General features: G+C 45.4%; 1 protein-coding gene across 8 annotated transcripts in view; it reads left to right on the plus strand.

The window, feature by feature from the left end:
• Window positions 1–24776, plus strand: part of CELF2 (CUGBP Elav-like family member 2) — a 317950-nt gene that overhangs the window by 243795 nt on the left and 49379 nt on the right. For 6 of the 8 annotated variants that reach the window (XM_036264792.1, XM_036264782.1, XM_036264801.1 and 3 more), the window contains exons 5-8: window positions 4499–4633; window positions 12707–12786; window positions 16805–16963; window positions 20804–20867. In XM_036264792.1, the coding sequence (XP_036120685.1) occupies window positions 4499–4633; window positions 12707–12786; window positions 16805–16963; window positions 20804–20867 (438 nt within the window). Of the gene's footprint in view, window positions 1–4498; window positions 4634–12706; window positions 12787–16804; window positions 16964–20803; window positions 20868–24776 lie in introns of those variants that run through there. The other 2 variants (XM_036264843.1, XM_036264840.1) reach the window with 2 other exon arrangements.

Raw genomic sequence — 24776 nt, forward strand, 5'->3', positions numbered from 1 at the left:
GAAGCATAAGTCCATTCTGCTTGAATCTTCCAGCCTCACATCTTGAGGTCCTCGACACCTCAAATCCAGAAACGCCATTCAAGACCCTTGTCTCCTTTCTCAAGGCCTCAGAAACCCCCAGTATCCGTGTGTCAAATTCAGAGCTCGCAAGGGTCGAGATGACGCAGTATTGTCAGGGAGGGTAAGGACTGCAATGCTCCCGCACACGTAGGAATAACAGGGTGTTCCTACCCAGCCCCTCTGATTTACTGGAAGACGAAATAATTTTGAAATTCAAAGTGGAGAGAGACTCACAGATTTGGAGGCAGTAATTAAATGCCATATGTTAGTACTAACACATTGAAAAGTTGTTAATTAATTCAGGCCACCCCAAATCCAGGTGTGACTTTGACAGGTTGTATACCAGGGTGTCAGCACCAGCTTACAATTAGGGATTTTTTAAAAAGTAAGTTACTATTCCCCTGAACTTAAAAAAAAAAAAAAAGTTCCCACTTATCATATTAACCCTTTCTTATTTAAACCATGGCAGGAGGACTTGGAATGGTCCCATGTCGGGAGAACCTTCCAGTTCTGCCATTCTTGGTACCGACGGTGGTAACCCATCCGTGCAGCCCTCTGTATATTCAATCAGTGCCCCTCTCTCATCCATTGATTACCCGAAAGGCACATGGACGTTTTCCCAAGAGAGCACAGACCTTATCCTTTCATCCTTTTTATTTTATTTTTAATTTCTCTGAAGCACTTAGCAGAATACTATGAACCTGTGGTAGGTTTATTTAAGCAGTCAGCATTCTTGTGGATTGGAAAAAAAATAAGTGAGATACTTACTGCCTGTGAGTACTTGGGGAAACCCCCACCAAGAAAGTCATCAGACATTGATGAAAACGTTAAGCGAATCGAAGATCATTGTGTGTGTTTAAAATGTTGACAAAGCTGTTTAGAGGGAACCTTGGCCTGAGAATCCCAGGAAGAATTTGTATGAATGGGTTTTCACTGGAAAATCAGGAGAACTCAGGGGAGAAGGAAGCTGGATGTGTGTAGTTCTCCCCAATTCCCCATGACAGCAGACACGGCCCAGCTGTTAAAACCACAGCACGACCTTGGCTAGGAAGAGACTGCAGACGTCCAGCTTCCTTTGTGCGCACACACGGAAAACGTCAGCACGTTGACTGGCATACGGACGGTATAGGTTCTGCTTTTTTTACTTTTAGCTAATAGTTGTTACTGAAAAATAGTGAGAGTTATATCATTCATCTCCCTGCCTGTCTGCAGTGGTGACTAGGAAGTCAGAATTTCGTCAATGGTTTTCATTTTCTTAATATTCGTCTTAGTAAAAACAAACCATTTTTAGCTTACCAAGGAGCTGCATGTTTTATTATATCACTCTAAAGCTCAAAATCTACAAATTGTTTTGGCTAAATACTGTCATCTTAGGTTTACCAGGGACTACTGGGAATGTATTATTTGTTTTTGTCTAAAAGAACTAAAACCAGATTTTTTAGGATCAGAAAAAATAGAATGGAATGTGTTGTTACTCCCATGGAGATAGCAGCCGCAGCTTCCTCGGGCAAAAGCCCCCGAGATGAGAGGGAGGGAGGAGGGTAAGAACTACACCTAGGAGTTGTCCCTTCCTACCACCCGAGTCAGAGAGTTCCTCCCGCTCCCCATCTGGGTCTGCGGTTCCGAACAGTCTCTCACGGGAAGGGCTCCGGCTTCGGCTTCGCCGTGGCCGCCCAGGCGTCGGAGCTCACGACCCCATCGAAGGGAAGCTCCTTTTCCGGGATAGCTCATGTTTCTAGCACTTAGACCATTGTGCCAACACTGCCCTTGACGTGCTTTGCTTTTACTAGTTCCCAGGATGTTATTCATAGTTTGCTTACTTAAAAAAGAACTTCAACTTGAAGTTTTTTAAAAATCTGTATATATGAAGTCAGGTCCTCAGCGGCCTCCCTCCAGGAATCGGCCAGTGACCCCATCGCCCATATCTCCCTGGTGAATCTCCACCCAGACAGAGGCCGAGGACCCTCCGCCACCTCCTTACACATCGAGCCCTCTCTGCAGATGCAGCAAATGGCGGTGCCTGTTGTGCGGAAGCCAGGCTGCTTTCTTCCACCTGCCCCAAACACAGCCCCTACTTGTTCCTGACCAGTCAGTACGTCTCCCCCATCCCACCACCAGTCTCTCAGACCCTGCCCATGCTTCTGGAAGGCCAGCTTAACTCCCTTATCTTCCCTCAAGCTGCTCTCAAAACTATGGGGTGCAGTTTGTAATTGACACGTACGGTGGAATTGTGGCTTCAACCGTATTCCCTGGAGCCCTGGAGTTCTTCTGCCTTGTCTTAGGAGCAGCCACGAGTGTGAAGAGAGGCTGCACAGAAGGATTCTGGGCTCCATTTCCCCCACCCCATGTGCTTCCGTCAACCGAAGCATGTGGCTGGGCCGCTTCCCTCTAGTATTTAAGGAAGAGAGAAAATGCCCAGCTGGTGTGGCTCAGTGGTTGAGCATCAACCCATGCACCAAGAGGTCGCCAGTTCGATTCCCAGTGAGGGGCATGCAGGAGGCAGCCAACCGATGTTCTCTCTCATCAATGTTTCTCTCTCTCTCCTTCTCCCTCTCCCTTCCTCTCTCTTTCAAAATCAATAAAGAAAAAAGGAAAGCTTTTTTTAAAAAAAAAAAAAAGAGAGAGGAAGGAAAAGGGAAATGAATAGAGTCTAAACCTTCATTTTATAGATGACAAAACAGGTCCACAGAGGTCAGTTCATTCTCCAAGGTCACACATCACCTTCATGGCTGTGCTGGAACTGGGACCTGCGTTTCCCAGCCCCCGCATTCTCTCCCTGCTTTAACCCTCACCTGCATCCTCTGGGCTAGCAGGGAGCACAGTAGAGTGAAAGAAGCCTGGATGGCGGTAGGACATCAGGTCATGGGTCAGGTCAGGCCACCTACCTGCTGAATGACTGCAGGCGAGTCCGTCCCTTGCCAGGCGCAGGGCCTCTTTCAGAGGTAGACAAACATCGCTCACTCTCTCCTTCCTGTCTGGGGTTCTGTGACGGAGCACTTACTGTCTCACGTGGGCCCTCCAAACCAAGCTGTTCCGTGTAGCACTCACACATGGCTTTTTAAATGTAAATCAGTTAACATTAAATTACATTACAAATCCAGAGCCTCGGCCACAGTGGCCACTGGAACTTACCCCCGCGTGGGAGCCAGTGCCCTGTGCCTCATTGCCGCTGCACAGACAGCCCTCTGTCCCCTCGCGGAGGGCAGAGGTCAGGGAGTGTGAGGTTCCAAGAGGAACTGGCCCCAGAAAGTCTGGAATACAGTTCTGGGGGTTAGATGAACATGAGACACTTACTTTCCAGGGAAAGGATGAGAGGAGCAAATAAAAGCAATTAAGTAGCAACGACAGATGATGCACAGCTCTGCTCAGTGATGTACGGCAGAGCCTTCCCGAAGCCAGGCGGGCAAGGTGCCCCTGCGGCTGCTGTCCTCTCTCCTTCTGATACTGAACTGGGATGGACCAGGGATGGGTCAGGGGAAGCCAGCGGGACTTCTCCCTGGAGGCTCTGTGACAGTCGCGCCCTCTCCTGGGAGAGACTCACAGCACCATCCTGAACTAGAATGGTGCCTTTGAGGCTAAATGTAGGCCAGTCTTCCTGAGCACAAGCGTGTAGGTTTTGAGGGAAATCTCCTGGGTCCTGAGGTAAACCTTTCCTTGTCATGACCCCCATCTGGTTCCAAGGTTAGAATTTGCATGTTGCTGTCATGACACCCAAAGAGCATTTCTGCCCCCAAGTGGAAGGAGTAGGACCAGTCCCTCCTTGTCCTTTTTCGGGTTTCACCCCGAGCATGGGGCCAGGGCGCGAGGCCATCCTGGTGTCATTCTCCAGTAGCTACTGCCCCGTTCTCGTCACTAGAGTCACCTTCCTCTCTGTGACACAGACTACATGCGCTGTCCCAGGTGGGGCTCAGAGCCCAGCTCCGGACAGGTCACTGACTGGGTTTCCGACTCCTCTGGGTCTGTGGGGACAAGGCTACATGAAATGGGGGGAGAAGGATGCTTTCTTCCCCTGAGTGCCTTGTTCAAAGTCTTGTTTGCTGTTCCACTACATCTGTTCCTTTTGTTTTTCCTCTGCTGACCTTTTTCTCTCCCTGTCATTCAAGTTAAAGAACATCTACAAAAAAAAAAAAAGTCTGTCCCCAAAAATATCTCTGTGGAATGGCAGTGTTTAGCAGTTACTTGGGACTTGAACGTTCTAGTAAACATATTACCATGCGTTTCCAAATGGGGGAGAGAACTTGGTGGCTGTGCCCTGTGAAGCTCCTCATTAGAACAGGCTCAGTGAGAGCTCAGGAAGGGCGGGGGGCGGGGGGCCGGGAGAGGGGGCGGCCGGGCCCCTCCCGAGCCCGGCACCCGGTGGGCGCGTCGGTGGCGAAGCATTGATTGCAAGGGAAAAGTTGACAATGGCCTTTGCTCATGCGTTATTTTTCATTCCTAGCTGTGGAAGACAGAAAATTGTTCATAGGAATGGTTTCGAAGAAATGTAACGAGAATGATATCAGGGTGATGTTCTCTCCATTCGGCCAGATAGAAGAGTGCCGGATCCTCCGGGGCCCCGACGGGCTGAGTCGAGGTGAGTGTGCCGGCGCTCAGGTGTCGTTCCTCGGGTGCTAATTGGAGCTCTGTGTCACAGCCACGGCAGATGTAGCCGCCACACGCAGCAAGGGGTTACCCTGTCATACATCCCGCGTGGTGCAGTTATCCAGCCTGAACTTTTCACCGTTGCTGAAATGATCACATTTTATTTCTCAAGTCGGGAAGGTCTCGGTGCCAACATATTAGCTGAGGTTATCACTGTCAGGCGGGAAGCCGCAGGCTGCCTCCTTGTTACACATCCCTTTTCAATCTCGAAGGGAAGTAGGCACTGGGGGAGGGGGGTGGAAGGGGAGCAGGAGTAGTCATTGTTTTCATCGGAGTTTCTGGCTGTGCCCGAAAGAGATGTGCAGGGCGCGGGCCTCTGGACAGGGAACAAGGAAGAACGTCGGTGCTGCCGCCCAGAGCGGGTGCGGGCTCCGCATACCCGGGCCCCTCTTGGGGCATCGGGGTTTTATTTAGAAACTCCTGGAGCCCTGAACCCAGGGAGTCTGTTAGTGACAGAGAAGCGACTCCATCCAGAAGAAGATTGTAGGTTCTCTCATTGTCACCATGGTAGAAGCAAAGGCTGCTGCTCTGAGCACTGATGAAACCAGTATTTTTACAAGCACTTGTACAAAGTAGTTGGAAATCACCATCCTCGGTCGATGTTTGCCATCCACGGTGACAAGGCCACACGCCCCCTCTTTAAGCCACTCGGAAGGGCTGTCAGTGCGTGTTAACGCTCACCTGGCTGCAGTCCCCGTCCGTCCCGCCAGGCCCGCTGAAAGCAAGTGTGCGGAAGACATTTTCCAGGGCCCCTAAGAAATCCGTAGTTTTGCAACACAGAAAGGAGCTCATTCCATGAATGTCGTCATCAGGGCACGTTCCACGGGGCTAATTAGAAACGTCTTTATTCCCAGTCTCTGGTCCCGGGACGGCGCGGCCATCCCCAACCACACGCAGAAAGAAAAGCTTGGGCATTTAGTCTCACAGCCCTGATTTTTCAGCCGTTCTCCTGGTTTTACTTAAGGTCAGCACCCTGTGCGGAAGAACACTTGTTCCTTTGACTTTTGGAGCACGCGTCACGGTGTCAGCTGCCAGAATCCAGGCACAGGGCACAGCGTGCGCCACACCCACCGCCTTCCCGAGCGGAGGGATTCGAGAGAGCTCGGAGCAGGTGGATTGGCCTCGGGCTTCCGTTCCTGTATTCTGCAGGTGGTTAAAAGGGGGGGGGGGGCAGGGAGATGGCAGTTGGGGCATCCTTGAACAATTCTGAACCCTTGTTACTTAACTCTCCCGGAAAACGTGGTTCTCTAAAAACTGAGCCACACAGATATCGAGGAGGATCGCTAACCAGCAGACTCAGTGCCTCGGTCTCATCTGTAGCCACCTGTGTCATCCAAAATGGTGTGTCATGCTGGTGACCTGCACAGCCTGCCAGCACAAGGACGCTGGAGGTCCACCCGAGCCCGCCCTGTGCCACCTGGCAGACGGACACCATGAGAGTGTCTAGTCATATTTGGTCATGTGGTTCTTCTGCAGTTAGGGTACATGTATGCCCACTCAGGCACACAAGCCAGGAGAGGGAGTCCGGAGGAGAAAGGCAGGGTGTCCAAACAAAGGATAAAATGTGTAGGAAACACATAACATTTTTCCAGTCCCATCCTGCTGCCGGTTTCATAATTGGGCCCGGTGCGCTCTCCTGCTAGCGTTCTCCGGCGCTCTTCCGTGTCCTCATTGCGTGTTTCATGCGCCCAGGCGTGCGGCTCTGAGAAGAGAAAGGGGGGCCCTTCAGTCACTCATAGTTCAGTCACAGTAGCTTGAGGTCAGTGACCCCCGGGTCCCGCCCCAGAACTTCTGATATGAAATGTTACCGAAGTCATTTCAGCTTCCTCCCTCTCTCCCTCAGTTTCCCCATCTGCAGATGGCAGCAGTCACAGTACCTGCCCTGTGTATCTCGTGATGCATCCTTGGTTAGTGGTGGGGGAGAGTCTGTGCAAGCAGACCATCCCTTTGCTTTAGAAAAGACCTTGGCCCTGAGTTAGGAAGGCATGTTGTCCCTCTGCAGGCTGGGCCTGCGTACCCAGTGGCCACCCCCTCTCGCCTCACCTTCCGTCCAGTGGGGACAGGAATGGATGGCATTGGTGTTCAGCTCCCTGAGTGGGTGTCAGTTATTTTTGCAGATAAGATTTTAAAGCAGCTCAACTTTCATAGGAAAGAGGCCCCAGGACTTGACAGGAGAATTTGGCCAATTTGATCAGCCATTTGATCGAGATGAGACACAGAAGCAGCCTGTTTCTTAAACTAGTTAGGGAAGACCCTCCCTCATCAGTGTTTTATGGGAAACCTGGCTCAGGGTAAGGAGTAGAATCGTCCTCCCTACCCTTTTTTAAACAGAAAATAATTTCTAGTGAACTGATGAGAATTCCCTATGGCAAAAAAGAAAATACTCATTTATAACCATTTGTTCTGAAATATAAAGACAGACAGTGGTAGGTTTTTCAATTATCAGGACCCAGGAACTCCTGGGTACAAGGGACCACTCCTGAATCAGTGTATTTGTTAAAAGAACAATTCTCTTTCATGCTACTATTTTTCTTTCATTAAAGGAATGCAGTTTTCAACCAAATATGAATGTGTCCCCCATTGGCGGCCCTGCAGATAAAGGGCTCTCAGCACTTCTGGTCTCGGTGCCTATTGCTGGCTCAGCTGTTTCAAAAATAAATAAAAATTAAGTGAAATGAAAGCTTGGCTGCTCTGAAAAGTGCCTTCTAATAACTAAGCCAGGGTATAAACTAGTCAATAAAAAAGTTTTTATAGGGTGGTTCACTTTCCCTTGTTTGCTTTTCAGCTACAAGAATAATGATGCTCCTCCACAGGTGTCCAGTGTCACTTCTCTGTCACATCAGGGTCTAAATCCCTCCCTCATAGGTAGTAAGCTGAGGTTTCTCCAGGCCGGTTGACTCCGTACCCCTCAGTGGGCTGCCAGGACCCTTGCTTGGTGCCTGCCAAGCCCTACTACACTTTCAGTGCATCCATAAAAATAAAAATAAATAAAAATAAAGGCCTGATCTACCTATTAGCATGAAAGACTATTTTGAAAGTCCCATCATTATCACCAGCACCCAGTCTGTGTCATGTTCCAGGACAGCACACACACCCCCCCCACGACCCTCACCCCAGGAAATGATCAGGACTGAACACAGCACCCAGCACCCACTGAGCACACTGAAGCTGCTCACCAGGTACAGGACTCCACCAACCTTACACAGTGTGCCCACATCTAAACACGTGTTTCTTCTTCGGGGCAGTGACCCATTCTGCCATCTTTTCTAATTTGGCAAATTTGATTTGAGATGATTTCAAGCATCTCCTGATACTCAGCTCCTGCTGAGACCTCTCCGGCCTGCTGCCCAAGCCTTCATTGAGTGAGCAGGCAGCGAATAGAGCCCACACATGGCCAGTCAGATGAGACCGTAGCTCTCAGGATCAAAGGTTGAGGCTTCTGAGCCAGTGCATTTATGTAACAGTGTTACCTTAGCATGTTGGTTTCCTCAAATAACACATGTTTGTTCTCACTCATGACCCCACAGTCAGAAGAGACTATTTGGGTACAATCCATACAGGGATTTCTGCACCATGGCAACTGAACATTTGTAACTCAAAGACAGTAAAGGAATTTATTTCATGTTTCTTTCCCCAAAACTGGAGTCAGATCTCCACTGCCATTTAAGGCAACTTTCTGCTCGTTTAAGAATATTCCAGCTGTGTTTATGGTGTTCCAACATTCTCCTGCCAAAACTCTTGACAAATAAATTGGCAATATTATCAGGGGTGTTGGCGAGCGCAGACTGGGTTCAGCCATTCAATCCTGATTTGTTTTTATATCTGATCAGGATGTTAGGATAGGGCTTTTGACTTTTAAAACATGTATACGGAGAGGGACCCAGTCTTGATCATACCCTTTTAGTCTTGCCCACGCAGTACCGAAATATTCAGAAACGTAGGGAGTTTTATCAGATGCCCCCTGGATTATCGACTGTATCTTATCCTCTGGCTCTGGATATAGTCTTCCAACCTCATCTCAAGGACGGGGTTTTGCCAACGACTAAGACCCAGTCTGCACTCACCCTCCAGCGCCACGCCAGTTGTAAATAGACCCAACATTGGGAATGGTTCATTAGAGTATTCATTTGTGTGCTCCAATGTTGTTATACTGATAACATATGTGCAGTAACCCCTGCCACTGCTCAGAGAGAGACAGCGAGGAAAATTGGCTGCATGGCGATCTTTTTTCAGCTGGATGGGAATTTATAAACAAGTTTCCTGTAGGTTGAAATCTTCGTGCTGCACACGTTATTTTAAATTTGCTTTTTTCCATTGAAGTACAGCTGCTGCCTCTCTTTGCAAGAAGTAGCAGAAAAGAGGCCCCGGCATTGTACATGCTTTTAGAAGGGCCTGTGTTTTTTGTGTTTGTGCAGAGCAAGAAGGCATCCAGTTCTCCAAAAATGCTCTTACAGCCAAGAGAGGAGGCAGGGCCCCTGAGTTCAGGTATCCTTTCACTTGACAGGATAGGCGTGATAGATGCGTTCCAAAATCTCTGTGACAGGGCCACGTGCTGTCCTTAGATCCTGTCTGTAGGAGAAAATTACTTTGTTTGAGAAGCCCTTCCCAGTCAGTCATTTATCTGTTTTAGCAAGAAGGCAACCTCACCGAAATAAGAGGAATTCAACTCCGTGCATTTCGATCAGCAATCTCTGACTTTCTGAAAGCGGAGACAATAAATAATTGCAAGGTTAGCCACATTCACAGATGGAAATTTTTCTTTTCTTTTGCGATTATGTTTTTGGAGGTTTTAAGGTAGTAACATACAAGCTATCTTATCTACCCCCTCCCCAAATGTAGCTTCACTATTTGGGTGCCTGTATCTTTTCTCCCCAATCTGCTTTCTCTTGCATTTTGGTCAGTAGCCTGAGAACTGACTGCTGAGACAGCACATACAACACTCTGCTTAGCAAAGTCGAGGAGTGGACCCTACAAGATCAGAGCCGCTGTCCTGGCAGGACCTTTCGAACCCTGCTGTGCCCAGCAGCTCGATTTAATACGAGAAGGGGACAGTTTTCACCTAAATCACTTCTGTCCAGTGGAAAGTCATCTAGTTAGTTTGTAGAAGGAGCCAGCAGCCAAATCTTGGTGGTAGGAACTTATGTTAGCGAAAAGCCACAGATTTGAGGTCTAACCCTAAATAGCCACCACAGCATGTTCACTGGTGGTGAAAAGAAAATTGAAATCTAACCATAGCCCTACCACAACCTACTGTTTAAGAGAAATTACAGAGGTTAAAGAGCTCCCGGTCCATGAAACATTTGGTTCTGAAGTTGCTTACTTCATCCAGAGCAGCTGAGGGAGTGAAATTTTTCAACATACACTCTCGCTTTAGAAATGACACAGTAATTTTCTCTCCTAAGTCATTGAACACAGCACACAGTACAGAACTTGACAGAGCCCCTAAGGAGACAACCTCTCTCTTACTACACCACTGCCAATAGAATAAAAAGGTTAAAGAAGTCATCAGATTTGTCAGATCGTTTTTCTGGATGGGTTGAGGAGTATAATTAGAAGCATCAGTCGAGCTTTAATTGCAGGTTTCACAGACGAAAAGGGCAATGGGTTGAGTTCACAGAAGTTAGATTTTATTGTTCTATTGCTAACAACTTTTCTTTTTAGACCTGTTGATTACGATGTCTCTCTCACTAAGTTATTTACAAAGGTTCTGCTTGCTTCGAAATGGTGGTAAATGCATAAACTGTGCATTATTGATTTTTGTTGACATTTTCAATATTTTTTTTTATGCATTCTTAACCTCCGTTTGGAAACTGCCAGTTCGGCACATGGTCCTGGGTAACGAGAGCAAATGAGGTGACTGGCACAGTTCTTCTCAACTATTCAAAACAGTTAGTCCAGGCTGCACGTGGTTTCAGATACGTCTCCATTCGATACATCTTCCCTTCGTTGCACTCTCAAGATAAAAAAAAAAAAAAATGGGAAAAGAAAAATCTCTGAGTGTTATTTCCTCTGCTAATGATGACAGTGATTTTGAGGAGATATTACTTGGAAATGGATGGTAACTTTGGGGCTCTGCCCTTTTAGAGCTGAGTGTCACTAGGGAAGCCAGTCCGGGTGATGTCATCTGCTTCCCACGCTATCAAGCACATCATCTAGGTGCCTCAGAGATGTTGCCAAAGTGCCTTTATTGGTGACCAAACCTGCAGCCAGTATAGGTACAGGCAGCCTGTTTAAATGAAAGCGTCACCGGCTTCTCGAATGTCAGGGAACTAGATGAAGCAGCTCGGCATTCACGGTGAGCTACACCTCAGGCTGCGGAAGGCCAGCTCAGCTGGGAGGGGAATGGGAGGTGAATCTCCCTTGCACTGAGAGCTCTGTGTATTAAAAACTGCAGCATAATGCAAAAAAAAAAAAAAATGCATTGACTATTTTATGACTGGATGCTGTTGTGTCTTAGGGTTAACGGGCAGGCATTGCTGTTTGATTAAAAGGTGCTAGTACAGTATTGACTTGATCATCTCAACCAGGTACCCATGCAGAGCAAAAGAAGGCAATTATGGTTTATGGCTCACAAATGGACTTATGTAAACCAAACAGTCCGCTGGTTGTTGAGACGTAGAACGTTCTGTTCGGTTTGCTGGCCACAGGGGCGAGCGACCACCTCGCCTTGTGGACGCCAGAATCCCGCTTTCTTGAGTTCACTCTGGGGTGACAACAGGCTTCCCCTCTCGGTGTTTACATCGGCTTCATTTGGAAGTCTTTTAAGTAGTAATAATAATAATGTTTTGACGAAATTGAGCGGAACATGAAATTATGCTCTGATACCTAAGTTCAAACTGTGCAAGGCTAAACAAGCTGAAAATCAATGCACTTTTATAGTCATTAGAGATCATAAGTGAACTAAGTCTGCCTTGCTTTAGCTCAGCTTTTAGTGTGCTGTGGTCTTATTATAAAATCAGCCTGAATCTGCATTAATTTTAGTCTTTTTCTCTTAGAAGCCCAAGGGTGCATGAATACAATGTGAATTTCAAAAGGCAGTGTTTTTATCAGTGCCAAGGGCAATGAGCCGTGTAGTTGGAGTGGTGACCTGCAGGGTGGCCAGTGCTGCTATAAGGAGCAGGGACAGGCTCTCTAGGTTCTAGTTATTTTTCAGAATGAGAAAGAGATAGCCATGAAAAGTTCGATGGGTCTCACAGGAGACATTCAGGGAAATGTACATTGTCTTGTGAATGTTAGATTGTAGGCCAAATTGCTGAAACATCTCAGAAAGTCACAACTTCCAGAGGTCATGAAGACTCCATACAAATAAAAAAATCCAATGCAAATTCAAAGCTTTTGCTATATATGCACTGTTGAATCTTCTCAGAGTACTAGAGCATTTGTTTTTGTTCATAATTAATAAGTACTGGATTGTGCAGGATTTGGTGTATTGGTTTGCATTTGAACTACATCAATGTGTATTTATACATATATACTTTTTAACTACCCAGAAGAGATGAGATATATTTATTTGCTGACATTTCAAGCTCTTGGGATGTTATGTTCATTTGCCCTTGGAGTGAGGATTTTATTATTTGCTGCTTAAAAATCAATGCTAAAATTTGAAATCCAGAGCCCTAATGTGTGGATGCCCGAAGTAAAGATAATCAGCCAGGCAGAAAATGTAAAAGAACAACTTTTTATTTTAGAAAATGTGAATTAGATCTAGTTGATTTCAAACCCCTTGGCTCCAAAGAGTCACCCGACTCCCTTCTCCTCGTCTCCATGTTAAAAAAAGAATCAATCAACAGATCTTTCTACTTCGGTCAGATTAGCAAGTCAGCACTGTGTGTAAAAAACAAGCTACAATAAAACCCAAAGAGAGAAGTTGTTTATTTTCATGTACTACTGAGAACAGTGTCGTCCTGTGGCAGTTCTCGTAGACCGTGTTGGTTTAACAAGCGTCCAACCCTTTTGTCTTGTTGTTTTTTGTCTTTCCTGCTCCCTGTCCCCTTGTTTCCCACAGGCTGTGCGTTTGTCACATTTTCTACAAGGGCAATGGCACAGAATGCAATCAAAGCCATGCATCAGTCTCAGACCATGGAGGTACTGTATCATCTGCCCTTTCCTTGTTTTCTTTGTGCAAATGATGGGGGATGGTAACGCAATTCTCTCCTGTGTGGATTGTTCCCATGACAATCACAGATTTCAACTTTCACCCTCTCTCTTTTCATTCCTTCATACTCATTCTCTCTTCCACTCTCTCTCCCTCTCTCTCTCTCTCTCTCTGAATTTTTCCCCTAATGACTTGAAATGGATTTAGAAATGCCTTCCACCTGCTCTCCATTATTTTTTTTTTGAGCCTTTCATTGCAGTGGCCCAGGGCCTGCCATGGAAAGTCATGATGCAGTTTAAGCCAAGTAGTATTTTCTGCACTTTTAAAGGATCACATCCGCTCCTCTGCCCGGGGTTGCTACAGATTAAACATGAACAACCCCTACTCCAAATTGCCACTTGCCCTGTGCTAACTCACAGGGTTCTTTTTGTTGTTTTTTAATGGGGGATCAAGTTATCTTTAATAAAGAATAAAACAGAATTGTGGTTTTGCACCCAGAGAGTTGGAGAAAGTTCCTGCTTCTCCCACTTCATTTGACCAGTGAAAATGCTCATCCATGAGAGTCCCCTGAAAAATTAGATTTGTCTCCTCACTGAAAAATGAGCAATAATCCAGAAACATAAAGGCTCAGATTTGATCTCCTAATAAGAGATAGTGGCTTTAGGGGAAGATAAATATGCTGGCGTGGGTGTTCGCCCACCAGTGCAGATAGATGGCTCTCTACTTTTAGTCTGTGATTTGGGTCATGGCCTTTCAGAATTTTGCACAAAAGCATTCCAAGAGTGATATGCTGTTACTTATTCTGTATTGTCTGATAGAATCACTGGGAGCGCATGTGCTGCTGTATTGTGTACACTGTATCTCTGTGTATGGGTGATCTTTTCCACAGGTGGCCTTGTGGCGTTATCTGAAGTTACATTTTTCATCTTTTGGGAAAAAAATATTTTCAATTTTATTTAATTAGCAACAATTTTCTTTATTGATTAAGCTTCTTTTTTGCCTCCATTTTTCGGGGGTTTTATTTTTTGTTTGTTTGTTTTGTTTGTTTTTTGCAATGCTGCATCTCCCAAAGCATGCTGGGAGCTAAGCGCTCATGATGCGTCATGTTTTGTGGGCAACTTTTTTACAGTGAGCCAAAGGTGGGTGGGGAGGGGGGGTGGAGAGTGTGCATGGCATTGTCATTAAGTGTTTACTGTACTTTTCTGAGTTCTGATATCAGCATTGCAAAGCCGATTGTCTTTTTCGAACTTCATTTTAACTTTGATATTCCTAACATATCTTATATAATCACTGTGTTTCCCTTTCAGTGCAATGCATTTTTAAGACACTCCCACCCCCCTACCTGAAGGCAAGCTCAGGTGAAAATCGGCCATGATAGGAGCTAATTGACAGGATTTGAAATATCTAGGAAGCCAGTCTTGTACAACATGCAGTTCTCTGTGGCCACGGTTTCCTTCCCCCCCTTTCTCTTACCTTAGGCTGCTCCGTTGTTCTGGACAGTCTGATTTCCAGCTCCATCTCAGTGTGGAGATAAAAATGCAAGTGCAGTTAGGAAAAAGAAAGTCTCTACCTGTACCTATTTTCTTCCATGTATGTGTTCCAGTCTTAATTATTTTTACTTTCTGTAATTGAGTGATTTGTACCTAAATTGGTCTCATCTTAGATCCTTTTTTAGTCCAAATTCTTCCAGCTCTGTTTAGAAACATTGCCACCCCAGCTCCTTCCCTCAGAACCCCCTGAGTGGAGCCACCGAGGGGCTGGCGTGGGGGTCTGGGTTCCCCTGTGTTGCTACAGAGGAAGAGCTCAAGGACAGAAAGCAGAACTGGCTATGAATCTGACCCCAGGAACAATGGGCTCTCCTAGTTAAAAGATTCTGAGATAGACAGTGGGGTGTGCTGATTCTCAAGAAGCCCTTGATCCTTTGTTATAAATATCTATTCTAAAAAATCAAATTTGGTGCACTTGTTTGAAATCTAGACATCCATGCTTAAAGAACGGGGCCCTCAGACACTTAAATGTCTTATTGAATTAAAAAATATTGGCATTTAAATGGAAAATTACACATTATGCAGTTACGTTATAGTCGTACAACTAAAGTTTGTTTCCTTTTTTTTTTTTAACAAGTTACATTATTTTCAGGACTCTGGCTCACATCTTTAACCAAGATGTAGTATCTAAGAGATTCAGATTCAAAATTATGTGACTGTCAACGTTTAAAAGGCACTTCTTTTTAAATAATTTTTAATATTGTACCTTCTATTTTTCTACTTTCCTCCAATCTGTCCCTATCCAATTTTTCCGTTTCATGGTTTAAACAAGTAGTTTTTGAGCTATAATCACTGGCCTGATTTTCTGCTTTTATATCATCTTTTGATATTTAAGGAAGAAAAAACCAACAGTGAATGTCCTGTTAGGAGGAGATGTATACTTTGTTACGGAACAGATTTGATGCAGCAATAATAACCCTCTTCCATGAAAAACCCTCTCTCTATAAAATTTTCATCTTCAGAGTATTTTGCCCTCTTTAAGGAATGAAGTGCTGAAATACGGAGCAGATGAAGAAAAATGAAGCATAGTTTTTTTTTTTAATGGTGGAAATACTACTTTTATGCAATTTACTGACATTTAACATTCTGTACTGTGACGATGGCTGCCAGAGCTGAAGACTGACACGCTGGAAATTCAACAGTCACCTCATTTTTCTCACATTTTTTGGTAATTCAGACATGATGGCCTCACGTAGTCATAGCTACCTCCCCAAAGTGACCCAAAGGGAAGAGAAAGGAAAAACTCATTTAAATAGGAATATAAAATTTCTGAGAGGAGTGAGAGAGGTCTATTATCATGCTGAGTTTCAATAAAAGTTTTTTTTGTTTTTTTTTTAAATCACTTGGGTAGAATTACTTCTTTTTACCTCAGCAAAATTTAACAGCTTTGTGATGAAATGTGTATGCAAACTATAGGAAGAAGGAGAAGAGAGTGGGGAGGGCGGAGAAGATGTTTCTGCCGAGTATTTACCCAAAGCAAATGTTTAAAAGGTGCTTCTAACAGGAAGTCTTCGTGCCCTGAGGAGTTAGGCCCTTATTTTCCCTGCTGACTGTATCTATTACCAAACAGGAATCCATCCTGTTATATAGCCCTTGGCCAGTCTCACTCTCTACCCCACTCCTTGCCTTTTAAAGGAAATGAAAACTGAAAGAAGCATCTGGAAGGGTGAGATTTGCTAGAGAAAGAAGTCAAGGAGACTCCTCCTCCCGCCATCCATCCTGTATCCCCTGTGACTAGACAATATTTCTAATTTCGTTGGTTCCCAGTAGCTGAGGGGATTGTGGATAGTGTAGATGGGATACAGATGGAAGAGAGATCTTTCTGAAAACACGGGGACAGTTATGTTGGCCAACGCCTGTGTTCTCTGAATATCTCCTTCCTTCATCCATGTTTATAAAACAAATCCACTTTTCCCAACTCTGTTGCTGGATCCGTATGATCCCTACAGTTCCGTAGTTCAAAAATACATAACCGAAAATTGGAAGGAGTGAAAAAAAACCAATGAAGGAGAGAGAGTGTCATTCCCATCACAACTTTCCCCTCCTCGCCCCCTGCTCACATGTGGAGAGAGGCAGACACACAACACAGGTCTATCTTTCAGACAAGTGAACCGTGAAGCTTAGTTACAGAACATTGATAAGGCCTCTTGTCTCTGAGGAGGCCCTGGGAAGGCTGAAGGAAGACACGAAGAAGGAAGGAGAGGCAGTTTAATAACCAGAGCAAGACAGCAAATGGCTCCACCGACCACCAGATCCCCAAAGAAACCAATGACAGTCTCTGGAATTTTCTGTTGATGGTACTGTTCAGAGAAGAAGAAGGAATATCAAACCATTCTAAAACCATTCCGACCATTCCGTGTGCTCCGAGGTAGTTCAGAAAGCTAGACCCAGTGCTGAATCTCATGAGAGGATTCGACCAGGCTGTAACCCCCTCTTCACTTTCCACTGTGTCTGACCACAGGGCTGCTCTTCACCTATCGTGGTGAAGTTCGCTGACACTCAGAAGGACAAAGAGCAAAGACGCCTCCAACAGCAGCTGGCACAGCAGATGCAACAGCTCAACACTGCCACCTGGGGGAACCTGACGGGGCTGGGCGGACTCACCCCACAGTACCTGGCGGTAAGTGCTGCAGGCCAGCCCGTGCGTGTCCCCAGGAGAGGGGGACGTGCGTGCCCAGTGTAACTCTCACAACCTCCTTGTCCCCTAAGTATGCTAAAGAATTCATTTGGGGGACACTTTGACTCAGGAAATTATTGAAATCAGCATCGATACAGAATATTTCTCCAGGTTCAGTAGACCAGCATGAGCACGTGACTGATTTAATTTTTGCCTAGTGTAGGCTGAGCAGAGCTCCACAAGGCTAAATTTCTAACCCACGTTTCAGAGAGAGAATATCCTGCATGAGAAGGGGTGTGGCCTGCTCGGTAGCCCGTGATTAGGGTAGTGAGGCTGCTGTGGTCGGAGGTCAGTCCACTCCAAGTCAGGACCCCCAGAGAAGTCCTCGTGGAGTGTTCTTCAGTGACCCTGGGTCTTCCCGGTGGAGCCCTGTTGACCAGATTGAATATTTTTCACTTTGTCTGTTTGATACCAAAAAACTAGATCCTCTTTCAAGCCAAAGAGACCAATTCTTCTAGTCGTCCCTCCCATCAAAACTTTCACTTTGGTGGTTTTCCTGAGAGCCTCCCATTTCACTCTGTTAGTGTCTTTATTGAAACACAGTCATTTCCCAGAATTGAAGACATTTCCCCTTGTAAGACCCGAGCAGCACAGAGCACTGACCCCGGTGTGGACTCTGAAATCTCTTGCTGGAGCTCGGGACTGGCGTTTGTAGTAACCGTGTCACGTGCAACAGGAAGGCAGCTAATACGCCTCTACGTTTCTATTTGTCTTTGCTTGAACTACTGCCAAACCATGCCCCTCGGCTCCGTTTTTCTGTTTTGGAACCTAAATGCTGGTCTCCATGTTTATTAATACATTTTCATGTTGTGAGATTGGACTTTTTGCCCAGTCTCTGTCAGTGTGTGTGTGTGTGTGTCTGTGTCTCTGTCCTAACTCTGTCATTTGACCTTTAACTGTCCTCGGAATTGTATCACCCATTAGACTCACGTGGTTGCAGAACCTGTACTGTTCTTCGAAACAGTCTTTCCTGTTGCCCTGACAGCTCAGACCACCCCTCTGTACAGGGGAGAAGAGAGAGACTCAGAAAGGTTCCATCACCCGACCCAGGATCCTGCTGCGGGGACGCACCCTTGTGTGTTCGCTCCTTCTTTCCACGCTGCTTCTCAGAAAACAGCTGTGGCTCGTATCCCTTTTCCCCCCACCCCTGCCCAGTGCCTACGGGGTCCTGCATTCGAGAGCTACTGGATACGTTAATTAAATTCACAAACGAGGAGCGTGCTTCTTCTGTCTTCACCTGAGCCCTTAATAAAACCATTGACCGAATAACTGTCGTCTTCATGCCGTTTCTCCACGGAGACGCGACAAGAGATGTGGCCAGATGTCTTGCTAAAATCTAGCCATGCTCCGCCATGTCTTCTTGATCTATCAGTGTCGAAATTTTATGGAAAAAATTAATAAATAAAAAAGCGAGTTTTACTTAATAATTTGTTTTTCACAAACTTGTGTTTTTAAGATGTTCACCGACCATCTCTTTAATGGCATATACACGTTTTTTTATTTTTAATCAGAGATTGAAGTCAAGTTCACGTTTTCCTAATTTCTATGAATCCAGCTGCCCACTCCACCATTTCCAAAAACCAAGACACATGTGCCGGTCCAGGTCTCTGGCACGGGTCCCAGCCCCACGCCCACAGAAGTCTCTGGCTCTGTTTTTTTGGGCACAAAGGCAAATGATTTCTGTACCCTGGAAGAGAATGAGTCTTATCCTCCTTTTGAAAGCATATTTCTATGCACTCTTAACTCTGGTCCTCCTGCTTGGAATAGAAAGTCCATTTCTGTAGGGCTCTTGGCCCCGGGCATGCCCTGCCTCTGTGTGGAGGGGCAGGTTCCGGCTCCGGCGCACGGCAGAATGGCTGCCCGTGGACGGACCCTCGGGAGTAGTTAGTTGAATGACACTTCACTCCGCTTACCTCAGTAGGTTTTACTAATTCCTCAAAATACCTTCAAACTTTATTTAATTTCACTTAACTTTCATTTTAAAAAATATCTCATAGGAGGGGGGGGTAAGGGGCTGCAATCCCAAGAGAATGGGAAACCTAAGTAATCAAACCAAAATAAGGGAGTTTTTGATTAAAATAGATAATCTCTGGCTTCTCCCTCTTCTTCCCTCTCTTCATCTGTCTGTCTGTTTGCCTATCTGTCTGTCTCTGTCTCTCTCTGTGATACTTAGGTATTATACGGGGGTGGGCAAAAGCAGGTTAAATCACCAGCCTTCATTACCTAAAACATAAATCATAAGTAAGATAAAATAATAGTAATAATAAGACAAAGAATCCAAATACATACAATAGTAAATAAACAAAAGCACAAGAATAAACCGTGTCGTGTACTCCCAGCTGTGAACCTACGCGTGCCCACCTGTGTTCCAGCAGGCTAGGAGGGAGGAGTGGACATTAGAGACCTTTTTCTGGGAACTGTTCATGTTAATCCCCATAACGTCATTGTCACTAAGTCTTCGGTTTAATTAGCCGCTGATACTCCACTCTGCCCTGTGCTTTCAGGTGAATGGATAGGCACCTGTTTTGGAGTTCTAGTTATCACAGGGCTTTTCCTTCTTGAACTGAAGAGCCCTTCACCGGCCCCGAGGAATGGTGGTCCTCTGCGTTTGGTTATTCCAGATGCATTCTGAAGGCTCTTTTTTAAATAGTGAATTGATCTTTTCCTCCGAAGCACATTTTTCAGTTTTGACAATTTTTCAATAATGAATTTGGTGTGAATCTATGCTTTTTGGTGTTCCTATACATTTGAGCAGAGGAGGTAACTATATGCTTGTTCCTATATATAAGTATGTCTGTATTGATCAACTTCAATAGAAAGAGAATATCGGTAAATCTAGTCAAATGTTTAGTATAGCGCCTAAGTGTTAACCAGTAATTCAAGTCAGATGGGCAAATAAAGGAGCATTTTAGGACAGTAACCACATGCCATTACCTTGTGGTAGCCACTGATTCTATGTGGCAGAAACTGTGATGCTGACTTATTTATAATGCATAATCCAATGTCACACCAGATTCTTCTAAGTTCTTTTTTTTTTTTTTAATATGTTTGTATTGATTTTTTTAGAGAGAGAGAAATAGAACCATCCATCTGAGAGAGACACGTTGATCAGCTCCCTCCTGCACGCCCCCTACTGGGGATTGAGCTCACAACCTGTGCATGTGCCCTGACTGGGAATCAAACCGAGACCTCTCAGTCCATGGGACAACACTCAGTCCACTGAGTCACACCTGCCAGGCTACAAACAATATGTTTCTCACTGCCAGTGAAGACCATCTTAAAATGGGTGACCACTGTCTTGGTCATGCAGTCATGGCTGTGAATAGAGCATTCTGTCTGTAGTTACCAGGATGATTTCTCTGTTGGCCCAAGAATCAGTGCTTCTGATACTGGATGAAGGAAACTGAGCTGCTAAGGGAAGTGGAAGAGGGACAGCCCTTGATTGACAGAGGAGTTACAGTAACTACAAGACTACAGAGAGGGAGCATTAGTCATGCCATGTTGGTTTCAATAGATTTAACACCTGGTTGTTAAAAAGAGTGAATTGATTAATTGTTTTAAGGCAGCAGTGTTATTGAGTTTCCCTAGTGTCTGTGTTTCTTAATAGAGATTAGACGTTACTATGGATTTACAGCCCCAACTCTGGGAACCTTCAGTCCATTAAGAGACAGCAGCAACCAGCTAGATAAACGTAAAGGAAACGGGACGTGTCGGTGATTTAATTCGGAAGTTGCGTTGCCCTCATCTCCATGTGTTGACAGTTCCTCTCCCCTTCGTTCGCAGCTTCTGCAGCAGGCCACCTCCTCCAGCAACCTGGGCGCATTCAGCGGCATTCAGCAAATGGCTGGTAAGTCATGAACCAGGCCTTTCCTTTTGACGGTGCTGTTGTCTGAATTTGAGCAGGTTCAGAGGGCAAAGGAAAGCATCAGGGAACCCGAAGAACAAAGAGCAATTACCAGCCCGATTCCTTTCTGGCTTAGGTGTTAAAATTAGACCAGCTGTTGGAAGGTTGCTCTCCTACCTCTGGCGTTTCCAACAGCTATACCACGAGGGCACCGAGAATCCCTGCATAGTAGACTCATTTTCTTCTTTTTAAAAATGGGATGGGTTGCTGGGGAATTTCCAGCAAGATTCTTATATCCAGGGCAGCCAAAATGATGAACAGCCTTCTAAAATGTTAATAATAGGCAGTCAATAAGAACGGTCTGACCTCCATAATGAAAGCCAAGATTGCAGGCCTATCCTTGCTACGGTTTGCCATCCCTTGACATCCACAGACAATTAGCAGGGGACCTTTTTCACTGTCGTACCCCAGTTGACAGAATTGGGCATCAGACGCTTTCAGGCAAAAGTATAATCTTTGTTCTTGAGAAAATCAAAGTGCAGCTGGATTTGAAAGCCAGCTCATGAAGGGTTTCTGTTTCTAATGAGCTGTGTCAGTAGTAGCCGGGGTGCAGTGATTAGTGAAAGGTCACTCCTGCTGGGTCACCTTCCGGGCTGATACCCTAACTTTTCACGGGGCCGGGGAAGGCAGCTTGTGCAATAAATCAGAACACAGGTGCCACTAACCTGCCGAGAGGAGCAGAGAGGGAGCTTTTTCCTTGTTTCTTTCCAAAGGGGTGGGGAGCAAGGGCAAGAAGAACAGATTTTTGGCACATTAAAATGAGGCAGTTTGTTTTAATCAAGGACACCCTTAGCCAGTGTGAAGAATAAAAGCCAGATTTCTTTATCTGCCACTATGGAAACTTCTTTTTTTTCCCAAAAAGTACATATTCTTGGTTTTTGTTTTTATTTTTTTCCTGTTTCACTTTAATCTGGGAAGATTTTTGATGGGTATACATAGATTTCTCATCATGGGTGCTGTGGTCATCAGCCCAGCCTTTTATTGCGGCCTCGCGGGCTAATGGGAACTTGCTGTCTGATGGGACATACTGGCCCACAGTTAACATAATGCAGACTTATTCACTAGGGGTTAAATCTGCTGGCTCTGCCAGCTTGTTCTACTGTAATTACAGCTTTTGGATTATTAGAAAAAAATGTATGTTCAAACAGTAAGTAGTTAAATCATCAGTATCTTTCTGAATACAGTTTGGGAAGCTGGCCTTGGGGCTAAGAATCATATTGAATGGTTCATTTATTTTTAGTTCTGTGAAGGGAATTGGAGTGACCCAAGTAAAATATTCAGGAAGATTTCTATGTTTTAAAAAGAGAAAACCTCCAGATTGCAAGCGCCAAAATAAATGCTAAGATTTATCACATTTTCCGCCGATGCAAGATTTGTTTTTCTTCTAATAGTACGGCCGTGCCCAGATCCAAAATTAGGGTCTTTGCTTCAAGGAAGCCTCAGGCTCTCCCACTCCCACAGCTGACTTGTGCAGAGAAGGTCGCCGGGTCCTCAGAATGCTGCCAAGCACATCTTCCTGGGTGGACAGAGTGCCCTCTCATTTGTCATTCAACTGTGCAGGTCTGTGCCTCATCCGCCCCAGGCCAGCATGGCATTCACTTGCTGTGCCCACTCATTTACAAATATGGTGTCTGGGAACCACCTTAGAAGGTGCATGGAGCAGATGGCCAATTTAAAGCGCTTTGTAAATGACTGGGCTTCCCAAAATACCCCTGTCTTGAACCTTCAGTATTAAAGTCAGCACCCTGTGCCTGCACAGGCTAGGAAATCAAACGCTGAGCAGTCCATAGGGACCACTGCCTGGACTTGTTAGAGTAATGAGGATGTAGATGTCAGGGCTCTATGTGCTGGGCGATTATTCTCTAAAGGGTGCCCCTTATCCATAAGCATAATCAAGTCATCTCATCGTCCTAAGTGTTGAAGCATCATGGTTTGAGGTAATTTTTTTTTTCAATAAGGTGAATTTAAATGGCGTCCTGCTCTTTCACATTCTCCCAAAAAGAAGGGCTTAACTTTTGTCTTTGACAGTCATCTCAGTGTTATGAAGTGAACTGGCAATAGAGGCCACTTTTCTAGAGGAAGCCTCCCAACTTCCCAAATGTGGGAGGGGTGCCCCTAAAACTCCTACTTCCTTACCTTCCTCACCTCTCTGGCACCCCTGAATCATCCGTGCTCCAAGAGGCCGTGACCTGGATAGATGGACTCATCCCACATGCATCTAAGAGGTGCTGAGGACTGTTGTGTTTTTTTTAATCCTCACCCAAGGACATTTTTCCTATTTTTTTTCGTTCAGATACAGTGGGTCAGAGAGAGAGAAACATCGACATGAAAGGGACACATCGAGTGGCTGCCACCCGCATGACCCAACCAGGGCCCGGGACAAACTGCAACCGAGGTACATGACCTTAGCGGGAACAGAACCCAGGTCTCTCTGGACCACAGGCCGACGCTCCAACCTCTGAGCCAAACCAACCAGGGCACTCAGGACTGTTTTTCAGTGGATGAGTGAATACATTTATAAACTGACAAGTCGCTAAAATCTATGTTTTGGATATGTTCCCAATAGCGCTTAAGAAATTTGGCATTAGCCTTACATCTAAACCAAAAAACATTGTATAAGATAAAGACAGTATGTTCATGGATAAGTTGTTGAGGATTTGAAATTACAGAGTTTGTACAACATGACACATGTTACGGAGCACATGGGCCATAACACACATGGCAGGAGGGATAGGGAGGAACACAGAGTCATGGGTCCCAGCCCCCACCTGATGTTCAGGTGCTCACCGAGCGAATGAGACCGTGGCACAGTGCGAGTGGGCACCTACACAATTCAGGTGCCATCTTTTCATTCTACAAACACTCTACATGTAAAACTCAGGTACTCCTACAGGGAACACTCACCAAAGAGAGAAAATATCATCTCAGAAAACAATAATTTTTGTTGTTGTTGTTGTTGTTGTTGTGAACAACTCTCAAAACATACTGGTGTGTTCTTCAGGAGGTTCAGGTTCATCACCAGAGTCTAAAACGTCTCATTTGAATGTCTCGAACTTGCTGTTTGAGGAGGAAGCAAACCCAGAAACAAGAAGCAGGAAGAGAAAATTTAGATGAGCAGGATATCAGCTGTATTTTTTGGTCAAGCTAAAAATAACTCTAAATGTGTTCCATTATTTTATTAAAGGGTACCTTTATTTTTTATTTTTATAATGTTTTTGTTGTTAGTCCTTACTCAAGGAATTTTTCCATTGAATTTTAGATAATGGGGGGGGGGCATTGATATGAGAGAGACATATTGGTTGGTTGCCTCCCACACCATCCCAGCCAGGGCCAGGGATTGAACCTGCAACCCAGGTACATGCCCTTGACTAGGAATTGAACCCGTGACCCTTTGGTCAGAGGGCCAGTGCTCTAACCGCTGAGCCAAACCAGCCAGGGTGCCTTTATTTATTTATTTTTCCTTTATTGATTTTAGAGAGGGAGGGAGAAAGAGAGAGAGAAACATCAATGAGAGAGAACATCGATTGGCCACCTCCTGCATGCTCCCCACTGGGGATCGGGCCCACAACCCCCAGGCATGCGCCCTGACCAGGAATGGAACTGGCAACCTCTTGGTGCATGGGTCGATGCTCAACCACTGAGCCACACCAGCTGGTCCAGGGTGCCTTTATTAAATATGGGTTTTAAAAGCAGAAAATAGATTGGGATGAAATCTTAATAAGCTGAGTGTTCTCGTGAACTTTTTGTGCATCTTTGAAGTTTATTGATTTTCCCTCTTAAAACGTCTAGCAAAAAACGCATCCATGTTTTCACTCAGTTGTGTTATTTGCTGCATGAATTTCTGAGATGTCA

This window comes from Molossus molossus, unplaced genomic scaffold (genome assembly GCF_014108415.1).
Source record: "Molossus molossus isolate mMolMol1 unplaced genomic scaffold, mMolMol1.p scaffold_m16_p_1, whole genome shotgun sequence".
NCBI classification, from domain to species: domain Eukaryota; kingdom Metazoa; phylum Chordata; class Mammalia; order Chiroptera; family Molossidae; genus Molossus; species Molossus molossus.